This window comes from Canis lupus, chromosome 26 (genome assembly GCF_003254725.2).
Source record: "Canis lupus dingo isolate Sandy chromosome 26, ASM325472v2, whole genome shotgun sequence".
Taxonomy (NCBI): domain Eukaryota; kingdom Metazoa; phylum Chordata; class Mammalia; order Carnivora; family Canidae; genus Canis; species Canis lupus.
The window spans coordinates 35330335-35345549 of NC_064268.1; the positions used below are offsets into that span (position 1 = coordinate 35330335).

The following is a 15215-nucleotide window of genomic DNA, read 5'->3' on the forward strand; positions in this document are numbered from 1 at the left end:
TGCTCAGGATCATGCCTGCTTCTAACCGCTGGAGGCCAGAGGGCAGCACCCTGCCATCCTCACCCAAGATTGTGACAACTGCAGAGGAGTCCAAACAGCACCAGTGTCTGCTCAGCCTTCCAGGGGGAGAGCCCCTTGGCCCGGCCCAAATACGCGACAGCCTTGAGCAGTCTCATCTGTTAATCTTACTGCGTGTGCATGATACATATTTTCTACAGGCACCAACATGCAAGGGGTCGGAAAGCACTGTTGTCAACATCTGAAGTGATGTGTTTGTGTGTTTAATGATTTTACATTCATTATACAAATGAAGACCACTGCAATTCTCCAAGAGGCAGAAATGGCTGCTATCCCCATTTGCGAGGGAGACATTCATGAATGGTGGGTTAAACAGTGGGCTAAAGTCTCGTTTTTAGAGACTAAGCGTCCCATCCTCTAACACAATGTGGTCTATTTTAAAAAGAATCCAATACTCTTCCCCCATAAAGTCTTCTCCAGGGCAAGTTTCCAAGTTACTTCAATTGTCTTACATTGTTTCCAGCAATATGGCCGATCCTCCAACGCATCTTCACCCTCCTACAAATCTCTTGTAAAGCTTTAGTCAGATACTGTTCGCATATTATAAACTCACCCATTTAAAGTATACCATTCAATAGTTTTCAGTATATTCAGAGACTTAAGCAACTATCACCAAAATCTAATTTCAGAATATTTTCATCATGCTGAAAAGGGAAACATGCTCTGAGGAGTCACTCCCCAGAGGTTCCTCATCCTCCCTGCTCCAGCTCTAATCCACTTATCGCTTCTACAGATTTACCTATTCTGGACATTTCAATAGTGTCACATCATGTATGGCAGTTTACATTCCATTATGCTTTCAAGATCATCCATGTGATAGTATCAGGACTCCGATCCTCTTTATAACCAAATACATCACACTGTAGGAGTACGCCACATTGGATTGATCCCTTCGTGGAAATTTGGGCTTCTACTTTTGGGCAATTAAGAATAATGTTTCAGTGGACATGCATGTACAAGTGTTTGTGTGGACATTTATTTTCAATGCTCTTGGAAAATACCCAATAGTAGAATGTAAGCATCACAGGGTAACCCTGTGTTTGACATTTTGAGGTATTGCCTGACTTTCAAAGAAACCACACCATTTTACGACCCTACCCACCAGAGAGGGATTAGATTTTTTGTTTCACACATTCACATTTATTATCACCTTTTTTTATTCTAGCCATCCAAGCATGTGTGAAGTGATACACCTTCATGGCTTTGATTTTCACTTCCTAATTACCATTAATGTTGACCATTTTTACATGTGCTTAGTGGCCTTCTGTGTATCTGCTTTGGGGAAATGTCTGTCCATGTAAGACATGTGCTGCTTTTAAAGATTTAGTTATTTTGAGAGGGAGAGAGAGAGTACATGTAGCAGGATGAGGGGCAGAAGGAAAGGGAGAGAGGACAAACCTAAGCAGACCCACTGCGAAGCAGAGAGCCAAACTCTGGGGATGATCTCTTGACCCTAAGATCATGACCTGAGCCAAAATCAAGAGCCAACTGCTTAAAGGTGCCTCTCATATGCTGCTTTTAAAATTGAACTATTTGTGTTTTCTTATTGAGTTGTAAGTGTTCTTTATATATGCTAGATACAAGTCCTTTGATGGTTAATTTTATGTGTCAGTTCAGCTTGGCCACAGTGTCCAGGTATTTGATCAAACCTTATTCTGGATTTTTCAGTGAGGTGTTTTTTGTGGATAAGATTAATGTTTAAATCAGTGGAGTTTGAGTCAAGCAGATTTCCCTTTATAATTGGGAGGGCCTCAAGATCCAATCAAGCTGAAGATCTTAATAAAACAAAGACCGACCCCTCGTCCAGGAATCCAGCGAGTAGATGGCCTTTGCAATAGAGCTGCAACACCAGCTCTTTGGGTCTCCTAGCCTGCCAGCCTCCATAGTCATAGGAGCAAATCCCTTGGAACAAACCTCTCCATAGACATATACATATCCTGTTGGTTCTGCTTCTCTGGTGAACACTGAATAATACAATTAATTGCTTTTTTGTATGTGATTTGTGAATATGTTTTCCCATTCCATATTTCTTTCTATAATAAAATAAGATGTGGAAAAAATTAATATTAAACAGAGTTTTGTCTCTTTCTATTCTCTACATCCTGCTAACACCATCCTCCTTCAAAAGTAGCTATTTGCCTCACAGAAGGGACAACCCAAAAGAAGCCAGACAGAACAAAACAGCTCAATCTCCAAATTCAAAGTCCTTTATGCCAGAGCAATTGAGAAAGAACAGGTCTTTGAATTCCTTCCAGCTTGGCTTCGAATAGCAAGAGCCAGACCCAAAGGAAGGGAAGGAAAAGTTTAATTCTAACAACAGATTTCAAAAGAACTAATAATGTTCCTGTCTGCTCCATCAGTCTCTTTCCTGAGGACTCGAGGCCTGTTTAGAGTGGTAAAAAGAGAGCTTCCCAGAGTGCTCCAATAATCAGGACTTTCCATCAAATGCAGGACTTTCCCCCTGCATTACTCACAGCTGGAGAGATGCACAGGGATCTGGGAAGACATCACCATGGCAGGATACCCGTAAGGAACAATGAGATACCTAATCACACCTGCTGGATTAGGTGGGGTGTTTGGGATACACTAACCTCCTTCTCCAGGGTTGTTTCCTGGACTATATGATCAGATAGTTGCTTCCTACAATATTAGCAAGTACTGGTAGATTGAAGAATATTTTATCCTTTCCTTTTTTCCTATTTTTATTCTCTTGTCTTTTCCCTTTAAATTCAAGAAGTCCAAGGAATGTTATTTGTCTAAGACCTTGTCTGGGCCACGATAGTATAAGTACCAAATAAAACAAAACAAAACAAAAAATAAAAACAAATTAATGCACCACCTAGGGAAACAAATGAGAACAATCCATTATTTGGGCTCAAATGTGTCCAAGATCCGATCATACAAAGTTGCAGATCCCAAGGTAAAGAGCTTTAAAAGGCTGGTTCTGAAGCAAAGGAGATTTTTAATTCCAAGACAACCAAGTCCAACATTTTAATGAGCAAATGGGACATGAAACAGATTTCAATAAAAAGTGGTTTTGATATGCCTTATTTTCCAGTTAAAAAATCAAGAGATTTAAATATAGTACCCATGCCCCACTTCTATTCGCATGAAGGGAAAATATTCTCTGCCAAGTGGTGAAAAGTGAATTTGTTGGCTTGATTTGCTCTTCAATCTGGCATTTTCCACAAAGTACAGTTTTCCTTGAATTATCTAAACTTTTTTGCCCTCCATGGTTAAAGCATAATTCCTACTCAAATTAATTTTGAACACTCTTTGTGATATGGTTATCAGGTTAATCATTGCTTCTCTTCCCTATTAGGAAATGTTTTTGCCAATTTCTTTAAAGGTGTCACTACAGTCCTGATACGTGAGTGGATATTACACATTGGTTTATTCTCCACGGTGCTTGGATAGGTAAGCACTGAAGGGAACTATTTCTCAGTTAGAGATTAGCTAGGAAAGGGCCCATGCATTTGAAAAATATAATTCATCAAGAAGACTAATCACCTGTACATAAAGAAAGAGGGAAAGTATGTGATGCCGTTATAGGAAGAAAGAAGAGATTACATCCTATCTCACAATTTCACAGTTCTTTTCTTTTTTTAAAGATTTATTTGAGAGAGAGCAAGCGAGCATGTGTGCAGTTGGACAAGTGCACTTGGGTGGCATGAGGAACAGAAGAGACTCCCTACTGAGCAGGCTGGGGCTCGATCCCAGAACCCTGAGATCATGACCTGAGATGAAGGCTCAACTGACTGAGCCACCCAGGTGCCCCTTTACAGTTCTTTTCATTTACCCCCAGGTATTTCCTAGATTCTCAGAACTGATTCTAACACTTGACTAATTAATTGAAATATATTTCTTTGCTGTAATATATGGGATACTATAAAGGTCAATGGAATCAGTTTATAAAGTTGGAGCTTGGGATTCCCCACATGCAAAAATCATCTTCTAATTTATTTGACAAACAATACAATGGCTTCTCTAGTGAACCACATTTGGAGCACCTAAAGTAACCTCTGGTATGTATTAAGACTTAGTCTGAATCAGGTATGGGGTGAGGAGAGCATAGTATGGTGACAATAAAGGTAAACAATTAATAGAAAGTCATGTAAATTATTTCAGCCTGTCATGCAAAACACAGCTGAGGAAAATGTTGGGATTATTGTGTTTCATCCAGACCAGCCTTTTGCCAAGAATCTACGCCTACACACAATGTCTCAAAAAGACTAGAGAGAGGTTTTGTAGGTCCCTTAAAAAAGGGGAGGGCAAGAGAGACTCAATACAAAAGGAAACATTCCTACTATGTCATATAAAGAGAAAGAAGAAGAAAGGAGCACTAAGCTGCTATACTAGGAATAAGGTATTATCTCCTGTTTTAGAAGCTCCCAGGGAGAAGCACACAATTGGGTATGTCCACACTGGAACTTACAGAGGGTTAAGAGGGGGTTGGGGGTGGTGGCAGCAGGAATGACTCACAGGGGTTTCTCTTTCACCTGCAGAAGAGGACATCCCAAGCATCCCCAGGGTGTCCTCTAGTTACATGGACCTCCTGAGCCACCTCATTGTTCTCATTCCTCTACCTGTTACACTTTAGATCTCTCTCCATTCCTACCTCCCCTGTCCCAAGTCTTTAACTTTTCTGGTCCCCTTATGCTGGAAGCATTGTTTCACGGTGACTAGAATGAATGAGAGTCAGAAAGTGAGTCTGGACACAGACACCCATTGTCACCTGGGTTACCTGGCAGTAACCTTCTAACTAGTCTACCCCTCTCCAACCCTCTTCTCCCAACGGCCAGCCAGAGATTATGAAACCTCAACTCAGAGTGTGACTTTGCTTACAACCCATCTCCCCATTGTGCTCAGAATAAAAAGCTAAGATCTCATCACGACTGGCAAAGCTGCCGTCACTTGGCCTTGCCTAATTTCTTCAGCCCCATCTCACCCTACTATAAACCTCCCTTTTGTTCCTTAAGGACAGGAAACTTCCTCCTGCTTTAGGACCTGAGCCTTCTCTCCACTTGCCCCACCCCCACCCCCAGCATCTCAGACCTGCACATAGATCTCAGCGTGAACATCACCTCCTCAGAGAGGTGCTCCCGTGATAACCTAGCCCAGAGTGGCCTCATCCCTCAAGGCTATTTTCCTTCCTTACCACTCATCTGTACCCTCTGCTGGAACCCACGTGAAGGGAGAACAGCTCCGAAGCCCCAGAGCTTGGAACAATTCCTGGCAGGTGGCAGGTGCTCCGTAAATGTTTGTCCAACAAACAAGGCTGCAACTTCTTTGTTGAACGCTATAATAATACTGCTTTCCCGTCAAGATAATCTGGGCTTCTTTCATCTTGTGGATATTTGCAGAGGGAAAGACAGCTCAATTATTATGCAAGCACGTTTCTCTTTAATGTTATGTGACACTGGTATTGCTTTTGTTCTTCCAAATTTGCTTCACTCTATCTGATACATAATTTAATCTAATTTCTCACTGCGCTTGTTTATTCAACTTGAGTTGAATACTTTTCATGCACTGGGCCGTCTATTTATAGATCTACTTCGCATTTTGTCTGTTGACTTCATTTTTGTGCCCTCAACACAAACATGTGGGCACTTAATCACGCGTTTCCCTTCTGAGGCAGTGTGGGCATGGGCCACGCTATGGCTCACACCATCCAAACATAAATTAAGGGATCTATGATTAGAAGATCTGACACATAATGATAATGTATTTCTTTGTTCAGAATTATTACAGAGTCATAGCTATTGTTTTGCAGAACATACTAATCCTCCCACAGCTGTGAAAAAGAAAGAACATGATTGAAGGTTTTGTGTGTATTTTTTTTTTTTTAAGGGCCTGATTGGGTCTAGTAAGTTTGTACTTTTAGTTTGCTTTGTTTAAAAAGAAAAAAAAAAAAAAGGTCATCAGAGAGGTCTCCAGCATATTCAGCGAGGAAAACAAAAACCCAAAGAACTAGGAAAAGCCATCTTACGCTCTGAGAGGCTGCGGGTACAGGGGTCAAGGCATTCAGAGAGAAACACAACCAGTGTTTTTTCTCATGAATTCTTTATACTTGAACCTAGGAATCAAAAGTGACTTCTGCTTTCCTGTGTGTCCACACAGGAGATGCAGGAGACCAGCAAATCGTGGGGGCTCACTTCTGTAGGCGTGGAACTAATAATTTGTATAGAGGTTGCTGCTCCAGTTCTAGGGATCATAGAACCACCAGCAGAGTTGGGACCCAGAGAGGAAGCATGTTCAGTATGTTTCCAACTCACTTCTGTATTAATGCACCATGCCGACGCATCTTCAGCCCTGATCCTACCATCTCTCACTGGCACCTGCTCCTCCCTGAGTGCCCCCCGTTGCCCCGCTGAAATCCCAGGGTCAGCCTCCACCACCTTCCTGCACCATGGCTCCCTATTCTCTCCCTCCACCAACTCCTGGTTCCTTGGCTGAACACCCATCCATGTACGTGTCTATGGGAGGGTGGGAGCCTGACTGTAGAAGGGGATGATGAACAAACACAAATGACCTCATCGCATTGACTCACCTTCCCCCCAGAGGACCCCTCCACCACGTTCTTCTCTACTAGCTCAGCCCTGCCCTTACAAATCCTACCACCTTTTGTTCCAGGAGGGTCGAGCTTGATCTCCATCCCCTATCACAAGTAATGAACAAACTCTTCCTTGCCGATGGGATTTAGTTTTGGGATGGCTACCATCAAGTGGGGCCACCCCCCACCATCAAGAAGGACACCTGGTGATCACACTGTTCTTCTAGTTCATGGACATCTGCATTTTTCTCCTGCCTCCTCTTCCACCCTCCAACCTCTCATATCTCTATGTGCTTGTCATTCTCAGCTGATGGCCTTGCTTTCTGGGTCACTGAGGATCAGAGCAGGGTTTCTCCAGCTCCTACCACCCCATCACTTCATCTATCCACACGTGCTCCCTGATACCCCACCCTCCCGGTCTCTGTAGGCACCAGAGACCCTGTCCTCTCATGCTCACTCAAGACTGCAGACTCCTGTCTTCTGCTAGGCCATTGCCTGAGCTCCGCAGCTTCAGAGAACAAGAAGTAACCAGTGACATTTCCACATGCAGGCACACAAGGAATGTGTTTAAAATGTGCTCATATGCTAATAAAACATGTACTCAAACTGCACAGCCCTGTTATAAATTTGCTAATCTGAAGCTTCAGAGTTTACAGTAATTACTACAATCTTGGTTTACACGACTGAAGCAGGAGAGAAACACAGCATCTCGCACTCCTGGAAGTCAAAGTCACATTATATTTGCCACAAGGAGGTTTTCCTCCCTCCATAGCTCAGTTGATTTGCACATTTCTAACTGTGTATAAATGACAGATGTGCTGAGCTGCTTTTTATTTGAAGCCAAGTATAGAGCTCATCCCAGAGCTTAAAAATATTTAAAAGGTTTCTGCGGTATGTGACTCGTCATCACACTGCGGCGCCGGGCTATGTCCCATCTCACAAAGTTTAAGAACCAAAACAATTACCTCTTCAAGGACATCAGCAAGCTTACTCAGGATCTCTTCAGGAAGGCTCTGGAACGTGGGGACACTGAAAGACAAAACAGATGATTCTGAAGCAACTTCCTTCCACAAACAAAACAACAACGTGCAAATGCATTTCATGACAAAGAACCTGCAGATAAAGGCCAAAGCAGTGACTTGAGCAGGATCTGATGACCACCAACAGGGGAAAGGCATGTTCTACTAGAAAGAACGTAGAGATTGACCAGAACTGAGTTCAAATCCAAGTTATAATTAGCTGTGGGACCCCAGATGCCTCAGCTACAATGGGAAGAAAGTGGTTTTCTGCTTTATCAGTCTGCTGTCATCAGATTCTCTCCTGTTCCATCTGCCTCTTTCGGTCCCTTTTAACACGCACGTGCACACACATGGGCACTCACACACGTGCACATGCATGTGTGCACACAGTCCTTCTACAGGCCAACTCCTGCTCATTCTTTCAGACACAGCTTCATCAATGATAAACTCAGACCTTTAAGCATTCATCCAACAACCTTGGAAGGTCTCTCTCTCCTCAGCCCCCTCCAGCTAGGTCAGAGTGTCCCACCACAAGCTCTTCTATCCCTTACATTAAACACTTAACCAGGTATTTGTGGTTTTCTGTTCTAGAATCTAAACTCTACAAAAATAAGAATTTATCTGTCTTGTTCGACCCCTGTGTTTTCCATCATTTACAAATAGCTCAATAGCTGACACTGAGCAAAGCTATGAAAGCATGGATGTGTGAGTGCTTCCTGTGACAATTAGAAGGATCAGATGAGACAGGGTGGAGAAAAGAGTCAAATGCAGTAGACCAGGAAAATTATTAGTTCACCTCTGACCAGCCAATGAAAATACTGAATGATGCCAAATGCACAAGAGTTCTTCTATATATGAAATATTAATATTAATATTAAATATTAATGACCTTAAAAGAAATAAAAACACTCATAAAAACATGTAATTTTTGAAGCTCTACTGGAAAATCATAACTGGGATACGCAACTAAATTCTCATTTAATCCTACCTCGATGCTTGGATAGAGATAAGACGGTAAATGAATGCATATACGTTTGATTACTTGATATTTGACTTAGCGACTCATTCTAGCTTGATTCGAATGATACAATGAAAGGAGCCATAGCATACTGTTTGAATATAAGCATGGAAATTTCACTGTTAACTTGTCACTCTGATTCCTATTACTTAGTGTAAAGCCTATTGATAAAATCCCAGGGTTTTACGCAGAGGTAGAACAATTCACCCAGGACCATCTGTTCCACCAGATTTACTGCTGTGGTCTTAGTCGTCTGGGTTTTAACATCCAGAAGGCAGTCTATTTCAGCAGCTGGATGGAACTCATCACAGGAAGAGAGGAAGACAGAGGAAGCTGTTTCCATGAGTGATGCAGGTTGAAAATATAGCCCTTCCTTGTTCCTTTAATGAGCTATAGCTCAGGGTCTCCTAAGACATAAGAATAATTAGAATGCTTCTATCCCAGTGGGTATTGGTGGAAAACGCAAACTACAACTGATTTTTTTCTCCTTTCATTACCATTGTCCCCCTTCTCTAGACAGGTGTATTACTTCTAGGCTCCACCATTTATCCCAACCTGTGCTAGATCTATGCCAAGTCATACCATGAATACTTCCATGTTCATGAGTTCATACTCATCAGAAAACTATTAATATTTACTTGACTACATAATGCACTAAATGGAAACAAAAACATTAATCTTAGGAGGGCACTTTAAATTCTCTTTTACAATTTTACTTTTATTCCAACTTCAAGGTATAATTGACAAAATTAGAAGATATTTAAAGTGCACATGATGCTTTGATACACATCATAAAGCGCTTCTCTCATCAATTTCTTAGCACAGCTATCACCCTCACATATTTATCTTTAACATGTGTGGGGGAGGAGTGTTGAAAGTATTCTCAGGTTTCTTCCTTTAGGACACTTCACGGTGGTAACGGTCAATGTGACCATACTACAGGTGAGAAACAGATCGTATTCATCCTAAATTGTGGCTAACAGTTTGCATTCTTTTACTATAGCCTTTACCTGTTTCTTCCACCCTCCAACCCCCCGGCAATCACTTTTCTACTTGATATTTCTATGAGCTTGATTATTTTTTAAATGTTTTTATTTATTCATTTGAGAGAGCATGCACTAGGGGGGTCCGAATGGCAAAGGGAGAGGGGGAAGCAGGGAGCCCAATGCAGGACTCGATCCCAGGACACCGAGATCATAACTTGAGCCCAAAGCAAATGCTTCACTGCCTGAGCCACCCAGGCGCCTCTTGACTTTTTGTTTAGGTTCCACATATACATGATACAGTACAGTATTTGTCTTTCTCAGTCTGGCTTCTTTGACTTAGCATAATGCTTTCAAAGTTCATCTGTGTTGCAAATGCAAACTGCCAGATTTCCTTCTCTCATGCCTGAATAATATTCCATTGAATACTTATCATGATCTTCTACAACTTAAATGTCTCAGAGCCTTCAGCAGCACTTGTTACTAACAAAAATTAAGGTTGATTTTTAAAAAGAAACACTGTAAAAAGTTATCAGTAACAACCAGAGAACTTCTAAATTTAACAAAATGGAAAGCAATTTAAAAAATAAATAGCTTCACTGTAATAAAGTGCTCTGAAAACACTTCCGTAGTCATCTCTAAAATCTTAAGATCTTTATTACTGCAAACACTAGGTAAAGTCTCTCATCTAATTAATTTGCTTTCTAAGAACCAACACCAGTAGCTGGAACGCCAAGAACAAAACAATTGAGAATACTCATAATTTGGAATTCTACAAATGGAATATGTTGGTTAAATTTCCCCAAATACATCAAAAGACATTAATTTAGACTCCACTAATTTGGACATATAATTCAAGATGAAGTTGTTTATGATTCAGAAAACTTAAGGGAAAATAATTATGAGGACAAACCTGCAGAAAACATTTCAACAGGAAAGGAGAATATTTTACCTTATGTAAAAAATAATTTACCGTAATAATTTGCATTCTAATTACAAATAATTCTTACATATCTATTAAAACATTTTGTCCCCTAAGGACCTGCAATAAGCCCAGAGCTACAGAATGCATTATAATGTAATGCAATAGAGATGATTTAACATGTGTAAAGCTTTGCTATTGGCTTTTTCTTCTTTTAAATTGATTTGAGAGACAGAGGGGTAGTGAAGGAGTGGAAGGAGCAGAGAGAGAGAGAGAGAGAGAGAGAGAGAGAATCTCAGGCAGACTCCCAGCTGAGCATAGAGCCTGACACAGGGCTTGAGCTCATGACCTTGAGATCATGACTTGAGCCAAAACCAAGATTTGGATGCTTAACAGGCTGCACCACCCAGGTGCCCCATTGGCTTTTCTAATTGAATGAAATGAGGACTTGCAATTTGCAATGATAGTAACAGAAGACGAGATAGGGGTACATACTCTGTCAAGCACTGGGCTCAGGATTTCATAGAGAACATAACGGTTAGTTTTACAACAACCTTCTGAAATAACCATGTCATTGTCACCCATTTTACAGACCTGACAAGTGCGACCCAGAGAGTTTGACTGAGGTCAGACCACTCAGTGTTGGTGAAGAAAGGATGAAAACGATGTGGAGCTCATCACTTACCCCTCGGGCTTCATGATTTACAGTCAAAGTGTTAGCAAATGCCTCACGCAACTTTCAAAATGCTTCTATAGTCTTATAATGATCTGGATATGAGTAGCGATAATATGTGATTTATTAATCACCTTTTTACCATGAAAAAAGCTGAACAAATTGAAAGGCTAGAAGAACAGTTCGAGAATGACCGGTAACCCTACTATCCAGATTTGCAACTGTTAGCATTGCACCATCTTTGCTTTATCCATCTTCAGTCTAGCTATTTTTCTGTGTGTGTAGTCATAAGCAGGCTTGTAGATATTTTGATGAAACATTTGAGAGTCACAGATATCACTTCATACACTTCATAATCTTCAGCATACATATCCTAAAAATAAGAATGCGTTCCTGAATAACTGTAACACCAATCTCCTACCTAAAAAATGAACTCCAATTCTATAATATCATCTAGGATCTGTTTCATATTCAAATGTTACTTACTGTTCAAAAATGTCTTTACTGGTTTTTCTTCTCAAACCAGGATCCAGTAAGGTTCTACACATTGCTTTATGTTCCTCTTGTCTCTTACTGTACAACACCCTTCTGCCTTTCCCTGTGGCACAGAATTTTTGAAGACACTGGGACAAATGTCTTATTGGATGTCCCACATTCTGAATTAGTCTTAATGACTTAATTTCTGCTAATCTACTGTTTGAAAGTAACAACTAAACAGAGGGGAGAGACAACCCAAGTATAAAGACCTGTATTGCAGCCATCAATCAACAAAAATTGGAACACACACAGGATAACAATCGTAACATAGCAACAGTTCTTGGAATGTGATCCTGACAGGTCAGGGACTCCCTAGACCTTTTCAAGGGGGTTCTCAAAGTCAAAGCAAATAGTCTAAGTTGTAATTTGCCTTTTTCATCTTATTTTTCATGTGTGTGCAGTAGAATCCCCCAGAGACTATATGACACAGGGTGACATCATTGCTTTAATACATAAGCTTGTATGTATTAAAGCATATTTAATATGCTTTATTTGTATGATCTTGATCTTGTGTTTCTTAGAATTTTGAAGCTAGGACCTAAGTTTGTGATATATGTATTTGCAGAACTTAACTCAGTATAATTTCAGCAATCCTGTGCTCTTACGAGACAGTTTTCTCACATATAACCTTATTATCATCCAACATACCATTCTCTTGAACTCTTGAAAAACTATGATTATTCAGACTTGATAACCCTTGTGTCAAAGTGGAAAAAAAATAGAAGAAAATACATTTGGATATCTTCTGTTGCAATAATAGTTTTATTTCCTCAAAAACATTTGTAACTTTTAAAACTTTAATGCTATCATAGTTCTTAGAATTTTGTAATTGTTATCGGTATTAAGAGTTTAAAATAAAAGATAAACTTTATTAAAGGATGGATCATTGACTTTGAAAGGGGAGATGGTAAGACTCCTATGATCAAGCTATAGCTGCCAATCTCTAAGCCTAAAGACACTGAAAGATATAGAAAAGGACACATTAGAGAGTCTTCTGACTCACGGATGGATAAATCTTGACCAAAGAAATTTGGAGACACCATACGTAGGAAAGTTTTGACAAAATCTATTTTTCCGGGATGCCTGGGTGGCTCAGTGGTTGAGCGTCTGCCTTTGGCTCAGGGCGTGATGCCGAGGTCCCGGGATCGAGTCCCACATTGGGCGTCCCACATTGGGCTTCCCACAGGGAGCCTGCTTTTCCCTCTGCCTGTGTCTCTCCCCTTCTGTGTCTTTCATGGATAAATAAATAAACCTTAAAAAAAAAACTACTTTTCCCTAAGCATTATAGATAATGTACTTTATTGTCTTAAACCACAGAATATTTAAAAAATAACCTTATCATGCTAGTTATGATGTCACTTTGTGCCCAATAACTGAAATTTTAAGGAAAAGGAAACTAAGCTCTTAAATGTAGGCATGATGAAGTTTTTTAAAAAGACAAAAATTATTTGGTACAACTTCTCAAATTAGTAAGTGGAGCCTCTTACAGGGTGAATCACCATAGCGTTATGACTCGAAAAGACCCCACAATAGACGACTGAAACCTTGCAGAGGTTGACTTTGCTCCATGCCCGCTGGATGAAGTCTGTAAAAGAAACCATTGTACGGTCTCCTTCCAATGATATACTATCTTGTTGAATTAAAGATTAAGCTGCAAGCACAAAAATAAGATCTTCCTTCCAGAAATGTACTTTTTGCCTTACAAATGGATGAATCTACAGACATGGCTAGCCTTGTTGTTTTGCTTGGGTTTATCTGATATCAGAAGGAACTAATCATCAAGGAAGATAATCTTTTATATGAACTCTTGGCAACAAACACAAGTGGTACCGGTTACTCGGGATGGAGTAATTTTTCATGCGTATGGTTTATCCTGGAACAGCTATGTTAATACTTGCACCCTTGGTGCAGAAGCAATGGTGGCCCCTTGACACTAATTAAGGCCATGAGTTGCTGTTAGATTCCTAATCACGACTTAGTTAAAAATTCAATAAAATGCCAGTTTTACCCTAAAACACTTTTGATGAAACAGTAAGTCACTAATTTTATTACATTTTGACTCTTGAATATGCATCTTTTGGATATTGTGACAAAATGGCAAGTACACAAACAGCCCTTTCCTGAAGCACGATGGCGGTCTCTCAAGGAAAATCTCTTGCGTAACTGGAGTTGCAAGCTGTAGAGTTCCACTTTTTTTTTAATGGAACACATTCTTACTTGGCCATGACCAACAAACTGTGGTTATTCAGACTTGACTGTCTGGCAGACAATTTTTCAAAAAATAACAAAGTGAGCCTGTCACTTCAAGAAAAGAAACAAACAAACAAAGAAGCCAGGATTTGTTGCCAATGATAAATAAAATTTGAACTTTCAAATGAAAATTAAAACGTCAGATGACTTTTATGTGCCACTTTGGACTTAACAGCTTTCCAATACTTGAAGACTATTCTGATGAGATCATTGGTGATGTGTGAATATTAACAAATGTGATTTTTTTTTATTGGAAATTCTACAGAGCTCAGTGAACCAATATTTTCCAGATGATCAATGCATGATGTTACAAACTCATGCATGCGGAAAGATCTATTCATCAAAGTACAAGATGGATCAATGGATTTTAATGTGGCCACTGTTTCACATTCCATATTGCAATTACCTTTAATAAACTATCACTTGTTGGGTTGTGCTGCTGTATCAAATAAGAATGTCCAAAATTATCTAAAAAAGACCATTCGCGTACTTCTCCCTTTTCCTACTACAAATCTCTCTGGGTATCATCTTTTCATATACCTCAACAAAACAAGAGAAATTCAACAGATCAAATGCAGAAGCAAATATGTGAACCTCTTCTACTAAGTCGGATACTGACAGATTGGCAAAAATGTTAACTTAGACTTCTATTTTTGTTAAGTTCTCTTTGTTTTTGTAAGATATAGTTGCCTTTATTACAAATTGGCTCTTGATGTTAACATTAAATGTTTATTTTTAGTGGGTTTAAGTGAATTAATAATTGTTTTTAAGTGTTCTCATTTTTTAAACTTTTTTTTAAAGATTTTTAAAATTTATTTATTCATGAGAGACACAGAGAGAGGCAAAGACACAGGCAGAGGGAGAAGCAGGCTCCATGCAGGGAGCCCAATGTGGGAATCGATCCCAGCACTCCAGGACACACCCTAGGCTGAAGGCAGTGCTAAACTGCTGAGCCCCCTGGGCTACCGAAATATTCTCATTTTTAACTCGTAATACAGTCAATATTGATAGATCCACATGAGTTGAAGAAACATACAGTGATTAAAAGTGATTTGTTGATGAAAACTATGTAGAACATGAAATTACAAGATGCTAGTACAAGGAAAACAGGATTAATTATGGATACTGTGAGATAGTTGTTTTTACTAAATCTCTTTATACGTAGAATCTTTGCAGGAAAAT

General features: G+C 39.9%; 1 protein-coding gene across 6 annotated transcripts in view; it reads right to left on the reverse strand.

Moving 5' to 3' along the window:
* Positions 1-15215, reverse strand: part of PRKG1 (protein kinase cGMP-dependent 1) — a 1199334-nt gene that overhangs the window by 341830 nt on the left and 842289 nt on the right. For 5 of the 6 annotated variants that reach the window (XM_025441421.3, XM_025441420.3, XM_025441422.3 and 2 more), the window contains one exon: positions 7597-7660. In XM_025441421.3, the coding sequence (XP_025297206.1) occupies positions 7597-7660 (64 nt within the window). Of the gene's footprint in view, positions 1-7596; positions 7661-11732; positions 12016-15215 lie in introns of those variants that run through there. The other variant, XM_035706142.2, reaches the window with a different exon arrangement.